Source organism: Cystoisospora suis (assembly GCF_002600585.1).
Source record: "Cystoisospora suis strain Wien I chromosome Unknown contig_1931, whole genome shotgun sequence".
NCBI classification, from domain to species: domain Eukaryota; phylum Apicomplexa; class Conoidasida; order Eucoccidiorida; family Sarcocystidae; genus Cystoisospora; species Cystoisospora suis.
In genome coordinates, this window is record NW_027154731.1 from 6,892 (window position 1) to 21,809 (window position 14,918).

The 14,918-nt window shown below is 55.3% G+C and overlaps 2 protein-coding genes across 2 annotated transcripts; one reads left to right on the forward strand and one right to left on the reverse strand.

Annotated features, from left to right (window-relative positions):
* Positions 1 to 5,199: 5,199 nt before the first annotated feature.
* Positions 5,200 to 8,214, forward strand: CSUI_004185 (uncharacterized protein). The gene is made up of 2 exons (XM_068064378.1): positions 5,200 to 6,874; positions 7,464 to 8,214. The coding sequence occupies exons 1-2, from the start codon at positions 6,268 to 6,270 to the stop codon at positions 7,919 to 7,921; spliced, it is 1,065 nt and encodes a 354-aa protein (XP_067923646.1). The 5' UTR covers positions 5,200 to 6,267; the 3' UTR covers positions 7,922 to 8,214.
* Positions 8,215 to 8,968: 754 nt separating this feature from the next.
* Positions 8,969 to 14,168, reverse strand: CSUI_004186 (inosine triphosphate pyrophosphatase). Its single transcript, XM_068064379.1, has 7 exons — positions 13,599 to 14,168; positions 12,760 to 12,928; positions 12,059 to 12,119; positions 11,298 to 11,411; positions 10,761 to 10,804; positions 10,185 to 10,290; positions 8,969 to 9,711 (listed from the first exon to the last, which is right to left on the reverse strand). Exons 1-7 carry the CDS (start codon positions 14,092 to 14,094, stop codon positions 9,676 to 9,678), a joined length of 1,026 nt encoding a protein of 341 aa, XP_067923647.1. The 5' UTR covers positions 14,095 to 14,168; the 3' UTR covers positions 8,969 to 9,675.
* Between the last annotated feature and the right edge of the window lie 750 nt (positions 14,169 to 14,918).

Here is a 14,918-nt window from a genome sequence, read left to right on the forward strand (position 1 = left end):
CATGTTCCGCTGTGTAAAAAATATGGCTCGTGCCTGCGGGTGTTTCTGTTTGCGGCGTGAATTGGGATTTCATTGAAGACGTGCACGACCTCCGGTGCCTCCGTCGAGGATATCCGGACCTCTCTCCAATCTGAGAGCCGGTTTCACGGAGTGTGAACCCTAGCCTAAAGCGTCAGGAGAATTCGACAGCTGTATTCTTGTCCGCACTGTCCCAGGACACGATCCTTGTCTGCGGGGCTCCGCTGGAGCTCTTCTGCTTCGCTCAGCCGCCCTGTATCGTTAGAGGGGAGAGGGATCGAGCGTTTCGATTTGTGACGGGAACTTCGCGCTGAGAAAGCTCCGCGAATCGTGTCTGTGCCTCACCTGTGTTGTGTCGGAATGTGCTTCGTCGCAGGAGGAGCAACGCTTCTACTGGACGTGCCCAGTCTGAGAACCAGTGCAACTCCATGTACAGCCTCGCACCCTTCCTTTGGGCAGCTCGTTGAAAACGTCCCTTCCAGCCAAATTCAGGAGCTTATTTCAGCAGTGCTTATTGATGACTGCGATATTCTTTCTGCTGTAAATGGAATTTTGACCTCGGCCTGCATCTTATAGGTAGAGGCGGCGGAACTGGGAGTGAGGCTACCGGGTAGGAACTCTCGCCGCGGCGCCCTGAGCCACGAGGGATCTGCTCTGGCGCAAACAGAGGAGTACCCAGCTGCACTTACTCTGTACAGCTGTGCCGCCGTTGCAGTGGAGGACCTGGTGAGCGTGCTCCGCCCGCAGTGAGCCTCGACACTGAAGTGGCGGTTTCTTTTATGTAAATCATTGGGCATCATATAAGAAGTGTTACTAAGACACCCGACTCGAGTCTGCCTAGCTAAGCCGTAGGCAGCGTAGTGCAGGGGCTTCAGCTGACCGGCGACCGAACAACCGCGTGCCAACAAAGCAGCTAGCGGCGTAACGTGGCTGGCTGTAGACAGTCGCTGCGGAGGTTATAGCTGCCAGGACTACCGCCTGGCTTCATCCCCCAAAACAAACAGTTCGAAACAGAAGTGATGCAACTGTTGAAGAACCTAGTGCAGGCAGTCCTTCCACCGACCGAGATAGCTACCTCGGAGCTTCCAAACACATGATGCTTGAACCAGCTTCGATGGCGAACGACAGCCGTCAGCTTCGCCATCGTTTCGTACGGCGGAGCAAGGACCTCACGAGGAGTCAAAGTCATCCGAGAGGCACCACGCCAGATGTCCCGGTCAACTGTACATAGATTTTGATGAGCAAGGATTTGTTCAGCCCTTTCTTCGCTGGTTGATTGTGTACATGGCGGCCAATGTCGCGCCGCCACCGAGGACGCTGAGAGCTCCGACCAAGATTTTAACGATCACTGAGCCGTAGGGTATGGCCGCTCGATAGCTCGGGAGCTGCGGAAGGCTCGGAGTTGGAATGCTTGGAAGATTCGTGGGCACCGGCTTTAGGTCCACCTCCGGAAGTGGGATAATTGCGGGGTTCGTCCCTGGAAGGTCTGGCTGGACAGCCGCTACGATAGTGCTGACGTCTAAGGAAAGATTCTCTTCTCGAAGCATCGCCAGCCACACCAGCAGTCTCCTACCTCCAGTTGAGAGGGCGATTATCCGCTCGCTGCTTGGCAGCGCCCCCTTCCCTGAGTCTCCTGTCGTAATCAACGAGACACCAGGAACTGAGCAAGAGGAGACACATGCAAGCCTCCCGCGGTAGCCTCGTGCGCTGTGAAACGATTACATACCTAGCGCCGCGACATCCTTTGCTATGGCCGTATATAGTGTGGGACGCTCATATTTCGTTTCTTTTGTCGAGGGTGCTGATGTCGACTGTTGGGCTTTGAGCTCTTTCTGGCCGGTCTCCGTACGGATCTCGCAAGCCGCGCCTGGCACGTTCCGGGATGCGCGTGCTGCAGCAGCAGATCACGGAGTCGGTCGACCCTCACCTTTGAAGCCGTGGCTGTATGTCAGGAATAAGAATAGCCAATAGTCGGCTGACTTTCGAAAGAGCACCTACTTGCACGCACAGGTTCCGTCGCTCTGGCAGGAGCCGTTGCCATTGCAATCTCCTCTAAATCCGCTGCCGGGACACACCCTTCCCTACGTAGCGCAGGTTGAAGTGAACGCGTGATTCAGCCGCGCTATACGAGAATTCTCAAACCCTTACGGAGTAGCAAGTGTTTCCCTTGAAGCCAGGCAAGCAGTGGCACACCCCACTGAGGCAGAAACCATGGCCCCTGCAACCGAGAGGGCAGCCTCCTATCTGAGGTGAACGAAGTTGAATACAGAATGAACGGTTCCGGGGGTCGGATGCTCACCTCGCCACAATCGTGGGATACCCATCCCTGGCTGCAGGAGCAGCTGCCTTGAATGCAGGACCCATGGCCTGAGCAGGAGGAGTTGCTTCCGCAGCTCTACGAGACAAGTTAGTTCTGTCCTCCTTCCGAGAAAGCGAGTTCGACTCACGTCTGTCTTGAACATAAGGACATCTCCGTAATCTCGCGCGGACAACTTTTGCCCTCCGAATAACAGTATCCTCCCGCCTGACCCGGGCTTTCACTTCCGAAGTAGCTGACACTTAGGAGTGCTGTGTTCCTACCGCTGATGGGGTGAGCAGTGTGAAGTTCTCGGGCGCCGAAGCGGTCATTAGACGCGGAGAGAAGCGACCAAGAGGTGCGCTCCGTGTTGAACTTCCAGACATCGCTGGTTCGCAGACACATGTTCGCCGGCCACCACAACAGCTGAAGCTGTCATACTTGTAACACTTTTGCACGTTTCGTGTCACGTCGCAGCCACCGCTAATAATGATCTGCAAGGCGGAAAGAGGTGAGCAAGCCTGAGATGTGTGCACGCAATCTTTAGCTCTTACGTCATGGCCACTCCTCACAGCCGCATGCCCTGCATCACAGTGTAGTACCATGCAATCAACAGTTTCGCGGCAGACCCACCTTCCCGCAACGCGGGCTCTGGCCCGCTCGGCCTCAGTTGCTGCCAGGTGTTACCATGGATGTCATAAGACCACCTGCCCGAGATTCACAGTGGACCGCCGAGGAGTGAGGGACCCAAGTGATTGTCTTACATGCCGCTGGACGAGATGCCTGCGAGAGCACGTTACGTGAAGATGGTGGAGAACGAGGGGATAGTCACGGGTTCAAAATTTTACCTAAACTCCCGTAGCCTCCGAACAAGTAGAGCCTTCCGTCAACATAGGTCAAACTAGCATACTCCCGTCCACGAGGGCCGCCAAATGCTGAGAGGGCTGCGTTCTTAAGAAGCCTTTATTGGGTGGGCACCGTTTCCTCACTGGGCTGCACCCTGTGGAAAGTCACCGCAAACTGGTCATCGTTCAAGTGCTCGGAATCCTGAATCGCCATTTGCATCCGGAGTTATGTATGCGCCGCAGGTAGGGGGTGACAGTACCGCGTCTAGATCAAGAATCCACATGTCGTCCAGGAACTTCCCGTTCTGGAAAGCGAAGTCAGGCGTTCCATAACAAACTCTAAAACACAGCGCGAGGCGACTAACCTCATTGTAGCCACCGAAGATGAACACCTTTTGCCCGTCCGTTGCTGCTGCGTGCCCACTGCGGGACTCTGGTATCGAGAGTGGCTCCCGGTGCTAATTCATCAGTTTGCTCAGGTGCCAGTTACCGGGGCGGAGGTTCCCAGGCGCGACGCCGTAGGACCAGCGGCCGCTGCTGAGATCTGTTGAATGGGAAACCAGTTACATACGGCTCACACAGATGTGGGAGTGCACAGTTCGGCTCACCGTATCTGTAGACGTCGCTGTACGTGCCATCGTTGTTTGTGCCTCCGAATAAAACCAAATAGTTTCTCAAATAGACCATGGAGGCGCCCGCTCTGGCAGACGGAGCGTCTCCCCTGGCTGTAACGTAGGACCAGGTGTGCGTCGTTGGGCGGAACATATAGAGGTCATCGAAGCACTGTCCTGTGAAGTGGCAACACAACCAGGTGACGAGGCATTGCAGCTGAAGACGCAAGGGTTTCCCCACCTTGCACGTTGCAGCCACCGAATACATACGGATTGTCACCGACTGTTGCACCAGCAGCTCCATGACGACCTGCCATGGCACTGAGCAATACGGAGCCTAAGTCAACGACTTTGAATTCCGCCTACCCGAGGGTCCAACAAACTCCGGCAAAAGAGACCCCTCGCCTGCAAGAGTGGTGAAGTCCACCTGGCCCCTTGCGTGCCAGCAAGACGCCAGTGACACTATCAGGCAACAATGGAATAAACCCCTCATCTTGTCCACCTGCGCCACGTGCTGCTAGTGCCTCGTTCTGCAGCAGAGTCCCCCTGGAATAATGTAGATAATCCACAGCCGCGCGCAAAAGTCCCGACTCGTGCCACATCCTTGTGCTGAGGCCACGACGCTGCTACCCGCTGTACGTACACGCTTGGCCCGCCAGGTGCCGTGTGATACAGCTCACTTTTGAATAGCGGCTTTTGTAAACACTCAGCATTGCATTCGGCTTGTACTTTTTTTTGCGCGGTATCTTGCGGGGCACGCCGCGCCTTCAACAGCGATGAGTTTGGGCGGCGGGCGCGCAGGAGCGCCACTAATGTGCTCAGGAGGGTTCGGTGTCTGTGGGAGGTGAGCAGTCATTTGTTCGGAGTCCGGGAGCCACCACAACAGACGATTCCTGTCAGTCCCCAGCCGACAAACTCTACGCGAGTCTCGCGTCGTGTTCGCCACCGTGCCGAATCCTGAATGTCTTCCTGGCGTGTCAGGCGACAGGCTACCGTGACCCGGTTTGGTCAAGGCACCGTTTTCCGAAGCGAAAATACGACACGCACCGACAAGCAGGGTTTCTGGAATGGTTTTTGCAGTCGGGGAGAGGGTACGAGTAGTGACCTAAGTAGCCAAGGGACAGATCGTTGAAACAAAAACTCTCTGTCTGCTGGCCTCGCTTTCCCGACGCACGGCGTTCGGGAGGGCAGCCGCCCCTCAGTCCTACTTGGTAGTGTTCTGGCTGCCTGCCGGCTCGCCACCGTTTGCGTCCAGCGAGGATGCCAGACTTCCCCTGCTGCAGCTAGCCAGCGGTCAGCGGAGTGGTAGAACCCACATCACGTGGGAAAAAAATTAAGGCCTGACGGCTGCACAAGCCTCTCCAGGGAAGCTAGCTCGCTCGGGAGCAGTGCTCCTCAATTCTCGTGCCGAGGTGACAGCAGCCTGTATCGTCCACGGCTATCAGTACGTCCGACGTCTTGCACCACGAGGACTGAGAAATTGGTTAAGTCAGACCGGATGTTTTTGGAAGGGCTCCTAGTACCACCTGTCGCCCGCGGCCGCAAACCAAATCTGGATCAAGGTTACGTAAACTGGGGTACGCCCTAAAACTGGACGACCGACTGCATTAGTGTCTCCGGATCCCCGACGCAACCGCGTCGCGTATGCATGCGCAGCAGTCAGTTCCTCTCCTCGCTACGCTCGGGTCTCCCATTGAGACGTGCTTTCCGGCTTGGATTTCACCTAGAAAAACTTGCGCTGTCGCTCCAGGAAAAGGCAGCCTGCTAATTGCGCGCTAGTCGGTTGCCCTGCGCGTAAAGTTACGTGTGTTAGCTAGTTCTTCAGGCTCATCTCGAAATTCCCTAGCAGCTATGTGAGTGATCTCCCCGCTTCGAATTATGGAAGCCGTGCACGGCGCTGCATGAATGTCCCGTCCAGAAGGGCAGAGTCAGTCAGAGGATTTGCGGATATGGCTTTCCCCGCCGGACCCGCGCATCGCTCTCCTTGTGAATGATCGCTCCACCGAGACGAGACTCTCCTTGTGGACTGACCTTAACGGTCGAAGCTGATGAAGGATGGTTACCAGGTCGAAGCTCAAGACTAACTTCTCGTCGATTTGTCTTTACTTGCCTCACGTTTGAGGTGCACCCTGTCCACTGTTCCGTCACCGTTCACCGGGGGCTTGCAAGGTGTCTTGCGGTAGTGTCACGTGTGAGAAATCTTGTGTGCCAATCGCCATGTTCGTAAATCCATAGTACGAGGGCGCTCACTCCCAATATTTCGAGGCAGCGACACTCGCCTCAACGCACCGCGCTGGCTCGGCGGTCGCTTTCGTGCATCACCTTTTTCTCTCATACACTGCCGCGTCCGCTTGGGTCTTCTGCGTGTCCACTCGATCTGACACTTCCTCATAGTTCTCAGGACATTCCTGACTTCCGTGGCCTTTCGTTTCAGTTGCGCACGCGCCGCGATGACAAGTAAGTTTGTGTTTCCGTGTGTCGTTCTCTGTCTTCCAGGATGCCGAGAAGTCCCGACGAGATGCCTGTCCCAGCATGCTGCGAGGACAATGCGTGCTATAAAGTGTGTCTGTGCTGTCCGTGCCGATGGGTGCAACGGACTTCCTTCCAGTGGGCAAGGCGTCGATACGTGTGGCGATCGACATTCATGTACAACGTACTGACCATTGTTGTCATTGTCGGCAATGCTCTGACTTTTGCATTACTATCCATTATTTCGGGTCGAGATTTTTTCAAAAACTACCGATGCGGAAAGCAGGCAATCAGTCTTATCAACACAAACTTCGTAGCAATGATGGGGGTTACTGGCATCATGGGACTGTGCGCTCTCATGATGTCTCGACTTACCAATATGTTTAGTAACTATTCTCTCAGTGACTTCATGAGTATTGGAAAGTGGGCTGATCGCCTTGGCTGCCTGGTTAAATGGCTCCCGTGGCTTGTTGCGGTTTCTGCAATTGGCTGGATCACTATCAACTTCGTCAATATCACTTGGATTCTTGCCGATCCCAAGAGCTGGTGCGCTAGGCGGTGGTCTGAACGGGGCACAGCAGCCGTCGTGAACTGCCGCCGCTGGTTTCGTGGCAAGGTGCCCTGCATGGAAAACGGTAAGTGACTTCCGCACTTGCCTGTTGTGCAACCCGGCTCACGCATACAGCGGGCTTCTCTGAGATTTGAGCACAGATCCTTGAGCCCTTGCCTACGCACCCGCGTCCCCGGGCAGGGCTCAGCGGAACTACTTTGTCAAGAGACCGAGTGTTCAGACGCACTGTCAAGGAAGAGCTGCGTATCGGGAAATTGCAGCAATCGAAAGCAATGGTGTGGAGACGGGTGTATCGTACATAGGATAGGTCACTCAGCAGGGTTGACGACTGGCCGGAGAACTTCGCGTGCCGCACACATCTAACAGCCGGCAGCTTTGCGAGTCACTGGAGGAATCAATCATTAGTCCTCCGGTGGGCGGTGTCCCCCCTTGTTGGTTTCTACTGTACGCCCGCCCTGCCCATGCTTGAGTACAGCGCCCAGGCATACGGTGAAAGGTGTGCAGAAAGGAATAGCAAGAGTGCATCAGCTCCGGCAACTAAGCTGTAGCGTTTACTTCGAAGGGAGGTGGCGGCCCCTCGTCAGTACATCCAGCCACTAGCCCGAGGAAGGCAGTTGTTGTGTCTTGTGTTGCCGGTTGGGCTGCGCGTTCAGTCGAAAGGGCAGAGGACGAAGCCGCGAATGTGCAATCTTGCAATGACGGGGAATTCCTGGAGCAGAGGTTCTTTTTCCTTTTCACTCCAAAGAACGCAGACCAGAGCTGTTCATTCTCGGATATAGCCATTTGTCGCGCATTCAAGGAAAAGTACAGCGCCTATGGCCAGGGTCAGGAGCCAGACTGGAAGTCGAAGGAACTCGAGTCGTGTACTGGGCCGTACGTTGATGACCTCGGAGCGGATGCATTCCTTGTATCGACCGGTGAAAACAGCGATCTATACCGGTACGTTCTGATGTACGTGATCGGCTGGTGCGTTGCAGTGCTTACGCTGATTATCTTTTTCTACTATGTCAAGCAGTCCAGCAATTTCGAGGCCATGTTTTATCAGCCTCCGCGCAGAGGGGACCCCATTTTGTTCAAAGTGGTCCGCCCTCTTACTCCGTGGAGCCGGTAGCAGGTGGCGCAGGACATCGAGTTCCTTCTGGAATCCAAGCGTGCTCTCGATGCTCGGACATGAAATCTCTCGCGGGGTGTACGTCGGGGTCTAGAACGGCAGAGGGTACCCGCAAAGCGTAGCACTCATTGGTATTCCCGGGTGTTGGGGACTCTCGTGGGCTTGTGTCCTTTCCTGGATAGCCGTCAGCCCATCTTTTACGCGGTCTAAGCGGATTGACGGTCAGCTAGCTAGCTCCGCGGGACACGAGCTTCGACCGTTTGCCCGCACAGGAGGGCTACCATGGCACCGGGAACGCAGTCTCACGTTCACGCTAGCGTAACACACTGCACGAGAAAACACAGGAAGCCGGTCCTACGTGCACCCGCGGACACGGAGTTTTGATGCTAGTAAGACACAGTGCGAGAAGTATTGTCGTAGTGATCATGGCACGCTCCACGGTGCGTCAGGGAATCGCACTTCAGAAAAGACCGCAGCGCTCGCTACAGCATTCGCTCCGCGGAACCGTGGCGCGTGCCACGATCACTACGACAATACTTCTCGCACTGTATCTCACTAGCATCAACGTGTCCGTATGCGCATTTGTTGGTGCTACGGGTACACTGATTAAAAAATCCGCGTGATGAAGCGACGCATACCGGGCATGGGCACTGTCCTGGGTGGCACGCTGCAGACAGACCGAGTCACCGTCTTCGCAGCCAAGCAAGCGGTGGTTCCTGCAGCTTGCTGACAGGTGCTAGCGCATCTCGGGCACCTGCTACGTGCTGTTCGTACGGAGTGTGACTCTTCGGAGCGATAGGGCTAGGCAGTCGTCGTGGACTAGCCTCCGCAGAGAGGTCGCAATCGAACACCCGACGTCTCGGCTCGTTATACCAGAGGATGCTCCGCGGAGACTAAGTAATTTGTTGTGATGGCACAGCGTGCCTACGGCTTCCCGGTTTTACCGCTGTGTTCCCAACGTTAATGCTCTTTCACCTTTCTGAACACCGGTGTCATGTCAGTAAACTGTATTGCTGATCCATCACCACCCTCTCTTAACACCCCGTTCATCACACTCGCTACCTCAGCCACAACGGGTATAAACGTTCATTATCTTTCAGCTTAAGCAAGCTGTTAGCAGCTGCATCTCTGACAATTCCATGAAGACCGGTAACACGGCACTCTTTTGCTGGCGGTGCGACCGGCAGAGAATTCCAAGATTACCAGCCTTGCTGCTGCACTACGCAATGGCTCCTTGAGAGGTGTTCAACCGACCACCACCTCCGCCTTGAAAAAGACGTTAGTACAGTCTTGCTGCGATCATACTGTGATACGTAAGCACCCCTTGCTTGAGAAACTGCCTTCTACCGGCAGGTGACTCAACCCAGCTCTGAACCTGTACCTGGCGCTTACTTCACCTACACACGCGAATCGAACGATACACAACGGACGCCACTAACAAAGCAGTATCCCGAACGGCGAACCCACCCTGCAGACGTCCGTTCCGCTGGGGCAGTACTAGTCGTGGACAGGACTATTGCCCTGGCACAAACCGAATGTCCCAGAGCCTGTTCCGAGGGACGACGCCGGCTACAGCCGGCCTCCGTTTAGGGCGATGGAACAGCGTCAGGGTCATGCTTCTTCTGAATCGGGGCCCTGACACAGCTCTTGACCTTGGGAAGATTCCCGTCAGCCGCCATCGGAAATGGGTTCGAAGAGGCTCTGGCGACCATAACACAGCGGGGCTGATCCCCGCTGAAGGTTAACGCCTCCGTTTAGCACGCTAGGGGTCTGGAATGCTCAATGAAGGCCTGCAGGCAACACAAAAGATCTCCTCGTGGCCCACATTCATCGGTGTACATGGACTCTCGGGCGGCACGAGGGAAGTCGTCTGCCTAAATTGCATCACCGAGCCTGGCACACGGGACGAACACACGGGGTCAACGACTTCTTGTACGGGGGCCGCTCCGAGGAGAATATCCCTCCTATCTTAGACTCTCGTCGCGTGCACGGTTATACACTCCATGCATAGGAGTGACGCTGTCCGCCAACATTCGTCCCCCCCTTAAAGAAAAAACACTCATGAACCCGAATCCTCTCTGCAGAAAGAGTGACGCATCCGCACATACTGGTGCTTGGCCTGGCGCGCTGCCGGGCCGCGCATAGCGTGGCTGACAACTGTCAGTTTCTTGCGGACGTTAGCACGTTGGCCCCGGGTCGTACGCTTAGCAAGACACCTGCTGCGGAAGAGAGAAGCATTGCGGGTTGCAGCCGTACAGCTCACTTTGAGTAATGCCATGGCTTTATAACGGTGGGAAATGGTGTTCTTAACAGATTTGTCCATCTCCGCGTAAGTTTGATCAAACCCGTCTGGCTTGAAAATGGGATCCCTGTGGACGAGAAAAGGTTGAAAGCCAGCACACAGGAGACTGGCACAGGATCAGACCACGTCTTGCTCGAACCTTGACCGAACGGCAGAAGGCCTCTCTGCAACTGTAGGTGCGGGCGCACAAAACCCCTGGTCATTATTCCTACTTTCTCGACACCCGGTGAGAATCTACACCAGAGGGCGACTTCATAGTCCAACTATCTCTGTTTGTCGCCAGGATGAGCAACAACAGCCCAAGCCTTTCATAGCCCGCAACTCGTTACAGCTGATGTGTTCGACAGTACAGCCTTCAACCAGGTCACGCTCCGCCTCCGTACACTGATCTAGTCGATCACCAAGAGTCTGCCCGTTATCGGCACCAAGGAATGTCAGCGAGTCTGTCCCCCCGGCCTATCGTGCGCTCTCGTACTGACCACTCGAGGTGCATTTTGGCTCTAAGAGGCTGGGGGAGTCCCAGTGTCCCTGGCTTACCATCCGAAATCCCGAGGTCCCCGCGGCTCCGGCACGATCGTCCCCTGAAGAAGGGAGCACCCACAACCAGAAGCACAGCGGAAACTCTGCTCTGCGTGAAGGTCCCTGAGCATCATCAAAGGCACTGTGTTCTGCGTCCGGTCTGGTTGGCCGGTGGGTATTTCCGCTATCTCCTCAGAAGACGGGAAGGCGTCGTGACTGCGTAGCTTGGTCACCATTCCGCCGTTGTTTACACGGTGCGTTCAGATCAACCAAAGACTCTCACCGGGCAAAGCGTGTCAACAGGTCCCCAGTAAAATTGCTCCAGGCATCCTCGGACTTCCACTCATGGACTATGCATGTAACTCCCTACACAGGTGAGGCAGTTGGCAGATCTGTTTCGATGCTCCTGTGAGTGAAAGCCCTCCGCGGGCACACTATATCTTTCCCAGGACAAAACTCATCTACCGCCTCTGCCTGGGTGACGACGCACTCATCCAAAAGTTTTACGTCCGAATCAAACACCTGCTATGTCAGCGCCTGCGTTAGTATGCGTACATCTGTACGGCCTTCGAAAGTATGAATTTTCAGACTGGTGTCACTTTCGTTGGGTAGGCTTCGCGCATCTACCTCGCACACGCAGACGGTGCACAATGCGTAACCACGTTTGTCCTGCAAGCATCGTCACAAAAAGTTCGCAACGAGAAACATTCATTCACCTGATGCGAACTCCAAGACGAACACGGCTGTTAGCCAGGCAGATAGGAAAACACAAGTAATGGAATGCACGCACTCCCGCCGGCCGAAACCGCATCTTTAAAAAAAGAAAAAAAAAGCATGACAAATACGGCTATCACGCGTGCCTCTTTCACCGTTGACTCTCTCTGCGATCCGGAGTTCCTTCCTTTTGTCACATTTTTCAGCAGCCTCGTCCCCGAGGTGTCAACCTTCACCGGAAGTGGCAGAGTGTGCCTGGGTAAACCCACCCCGGACTCACCCCCTTATACAGACAAATACAAACACTCGAATCTTCCCCTAGACGTGCTGCTTCACCTAGGTATCTATCTTTACATAAGACAGTTCGTAATTCGTTCTTTCTTTCTTTCTTCTTGTCCAGCTGGGTAGTTCTTTGTCTCAGAAACCCGGTGTATGTCTCCGATCCATACTCAGTTTCGGAGAGTAACAGGGCTTCATGCCATCGTCCCGCACCAGGCTACACTCCTGTCTGTTCCGAAAAGGCTTGGAGACTCGACTCTCCCCAGCATGTCCGGGAACGTAGAGGCGTCCTGTTCGCTGGTCTTTCTTGTGGCTCCCCTTACCTCGAATCCAGCCAGCAGCTTTGGAAGACCGTCGGCCCCAAGGTTTTTCAAGAACCACTTCCTGTATCAGACACCGGCACACCGAACGGCAGAAGACGTCCGTATACGCGAAGGCGGCAACGGGCCTCATCGACGCAGTGCTCAAGCGCCGGGAGTCCAGCCATCCCCCTCTTCCTCCAGAACAGACTGGCTGGTCCAATGTATATCGGTTGTAGCGTGCGCCGTGTTCCTCCCCCTCACCCTGGCGTCCCCGAGACTCGGCATCTTGCTTGTCAATAACCGTGTGCTGGTGTCCTGAGTGCCCAGACAATCTGGATGACGTCTGCAAAAGAAGACCGTGGGGAGGAGGCGCTGCAAGACGCAGTCCGGTAAGGGGTGGGGATTAACCAGGCCGCGAGGGCAGGAAGAAAAGGAAAAGAAGGTAGCACGGAAAACGGGTGCTGGTTTGCCATTGCATACATCGGCTCCCGGGGTGACAGCCTAGGACCCAGGCCTGGTGCTGCGAAACTACAGCGAGTACGACGGGAAGTATTTGCGGACTCGCGTCTCAATCCATGTGTCCTTGCCAAAGACATGTACTCAGGACGTTGAAGTACGCAAACCGCTTCAGCGCCAGACAACCAACCTATATCGCCGCACCAAGCTCAACCGATAAAGGCCCTGTGACATCCAAGCTATCCCTCATGGTATTTTGACCTTACACGTAGGGCCCGGGGAGACCTTTCAGCGCGCTGAAGCACAAGCAAGTGTCTTCAACCATTAGCAAAGACCGTGGAGGAAGATGCTGCCGTCGCAGCTGAAGTTGACGCACGGCTGTTCGGCACTTCTCCCTTGCAATCTCCGATGGTGAGGGGCCTTGCAATTCAGGCACTGCAGTGGTAACCAGATACGCAGAGAAAAGACGCAGAAGAACTAGGAGACAACGTTGCAGAGAAAATTTCCAGCAAACACGATGGGCTCAGCAGGGGGTGGTCCGATCGCTGCACCTACGTGTATTGAAGAGAACCCAACAGAACTCGGGAGAAAGATCAGAGGGGGGCAGCACCGAGAACGTACAAGAACGACATCAAAACAACTCATTCCTGGGCGCCCTCAACAGCTACACCAAGCGCACTACACGGGGGCAAGAAGCGCGAGAGTCGAAGGGAAACATGGAGTCGAAACAGTCCCTGCAGTGCAACGAAAAACCTCCAGCACTTCCCGGCATTAAGTAGACAAAGACGCAGAGAGGGTACCGACAGAAGCTTCCCGAAGAAGTCAACAGAATACCGGTTATCGCGCGAAGAGCCATCGGCGGCGTTGCTATAGTTCGGACAGGCTGTGCCATGACTGTCGGTCAGCGCGCTGCGCCCCCACCGTCGCAAAAGGGTACGCGCCCTGTGTCTTCATCAGCGTCATCGTATGAGCTGCTGCCCGTTGGACCATTTCCCTTGCAGGTTGAGACCCATCAAGAAAGATCGACAGTACACACCGGAACGGACACTCGCTGCTTGGTGTAGTGCACCAGACAGGGAAAACGGGCACAAGGCGGCTTGCTTACAGTCGACATCAGTGGCAACCAGGAGCACCTCATCGCCGAGGATACTCTGTACCTCGGTGAGCTTGTTCTGGTTGCTCGTGCAGAACAGGACGACGACTCGGTCGCCTGCTGGAGAAGCCGACGACGTGCCTGCGGTCGACATGTTATCAGGCTGGACAAGGGTAGTACGCAGTCTGATGAAGCCAGCATGATACGTGCTCGCGAGAGCAGAAAACCCAGAAGACAAAGGGCGAAGGAAGTAAAGAGAAAGCGTGACGGCAGTGTGTGCATCGAAAGGCTTGGTCGCTCCGTAGAGAAGCAATCCCCAGGGCCCTTCGGGCTGTGCGGCGCCTTCGTCGTAAACGAGACAAGTGTCCATTCCAGGATTGCATCTCCGTTCTTTGTCTGGCACCCTGCTGTTGTGTCTTCCCGTGATGTCAACCATACAACACGACAGCGAAACAACCGATGCAATCCGGCTTCTCGACGCATCACCACGCAGCACGCGCGTGTGCATGCGAACTGCGAGGCGTGGCTGGGAGAAGCTCGCTTCAGTGCGCGCCTGCGCTTGGAATGAAGCCAAAGTATTTTACATCTGACGGTCAGTGCACTCTGCGTCCAAGTCAAAGTCTTGGAAAAGAGGGGCACGCGTCCAAGAGTGTTGTCTCGGTGTCGGGGCAACAGTGTCGTCAGAGGTGCGACGGTGCGCGGGGTTGCCCGCAAGTTCCACAACACTCGGTAGTTGCTTGTCTTCTCTTTCAGCACAGGCATCGTTTTTCAGACAGCAACGGCAGTATTCGAAGCCTCATCTCCTTGCGCAGTTAGGGAAAAGGTGGCCGGCCTGATGAGTGCGTGTGTGTGGGGTTTGTCTCGCGTTGCGGGGGGACTGTCGTGTCCTCGTTACCGCATCTTTCCCTGTAGAACTGTAGCACTATTTGAACCTCGCCGTACGAGTGCCCGGGGCCCTCGCTACTCTTGCTCGCCAGAGAGAACCCCTTGCTGCACATTGCCCAAGAGGTGTGACGCGACGCACGGAGTTTTACCTCGGTCCCCTTAACACAGTTTCCAAGACAGAAGAAATGCACCCTGTGCCTTCCATAGGAGCTTCCTCGACACCAAGAATCACGAATGAGCACCTGTCAGCATACCTGCTGATCCAGTGAAGTACTCTGCGTTATTACTGGCCGAGTAGGGCGTCGGTCAGTTTCACTGAAATTGACAGATTCTCGCGCCGCTGCCCTTTACTGGTCTCCGACAATATGAAACTGCCGCAACGACGGAGAGGGACGTGCCTGACCCCGCACGTGCTTACTCCCTCTCTCAGCTGAGTAGTACTTGGTA

Coding starts and splice junctions, on each gene's coding strand:
- CSUI_004185 (XM_068064378.1), top strand. CDS start 6,268: ATGCCGAGAAGTCCCGACGAGATGCCTGTCCCAGCATGCTGCGAGGAC. Junction 6,875..7,463: donor GGTGCCCTGCATGGAAAACG/GTAAGTGACTTC, acceptor CTGCGCGTTCAG/TCGAAAGGGCAGAGGACGAA.
- CSUI_004186 (XM_068064379.1), bottom strand. CDS start 14,094: ATGCACACGCGCGTGCTGCGTGGTGATGCGTCGAGAAGCCGGATTGCA. Junction 10,805..11,297: donor CTTTCGAAGGCCGTACAGAT/GTACGCATACTA, acceptor TCCCTTCTTCAG/GGGACGATCGTGCCGGAGCC. Junction 10,291..10,760: donor GGACCTCGGGATTTCGGATG/GTAAGCCAGGGA, acceptor TCTCGTCCACAG/GGATCCCATTTTCAAGCCAG.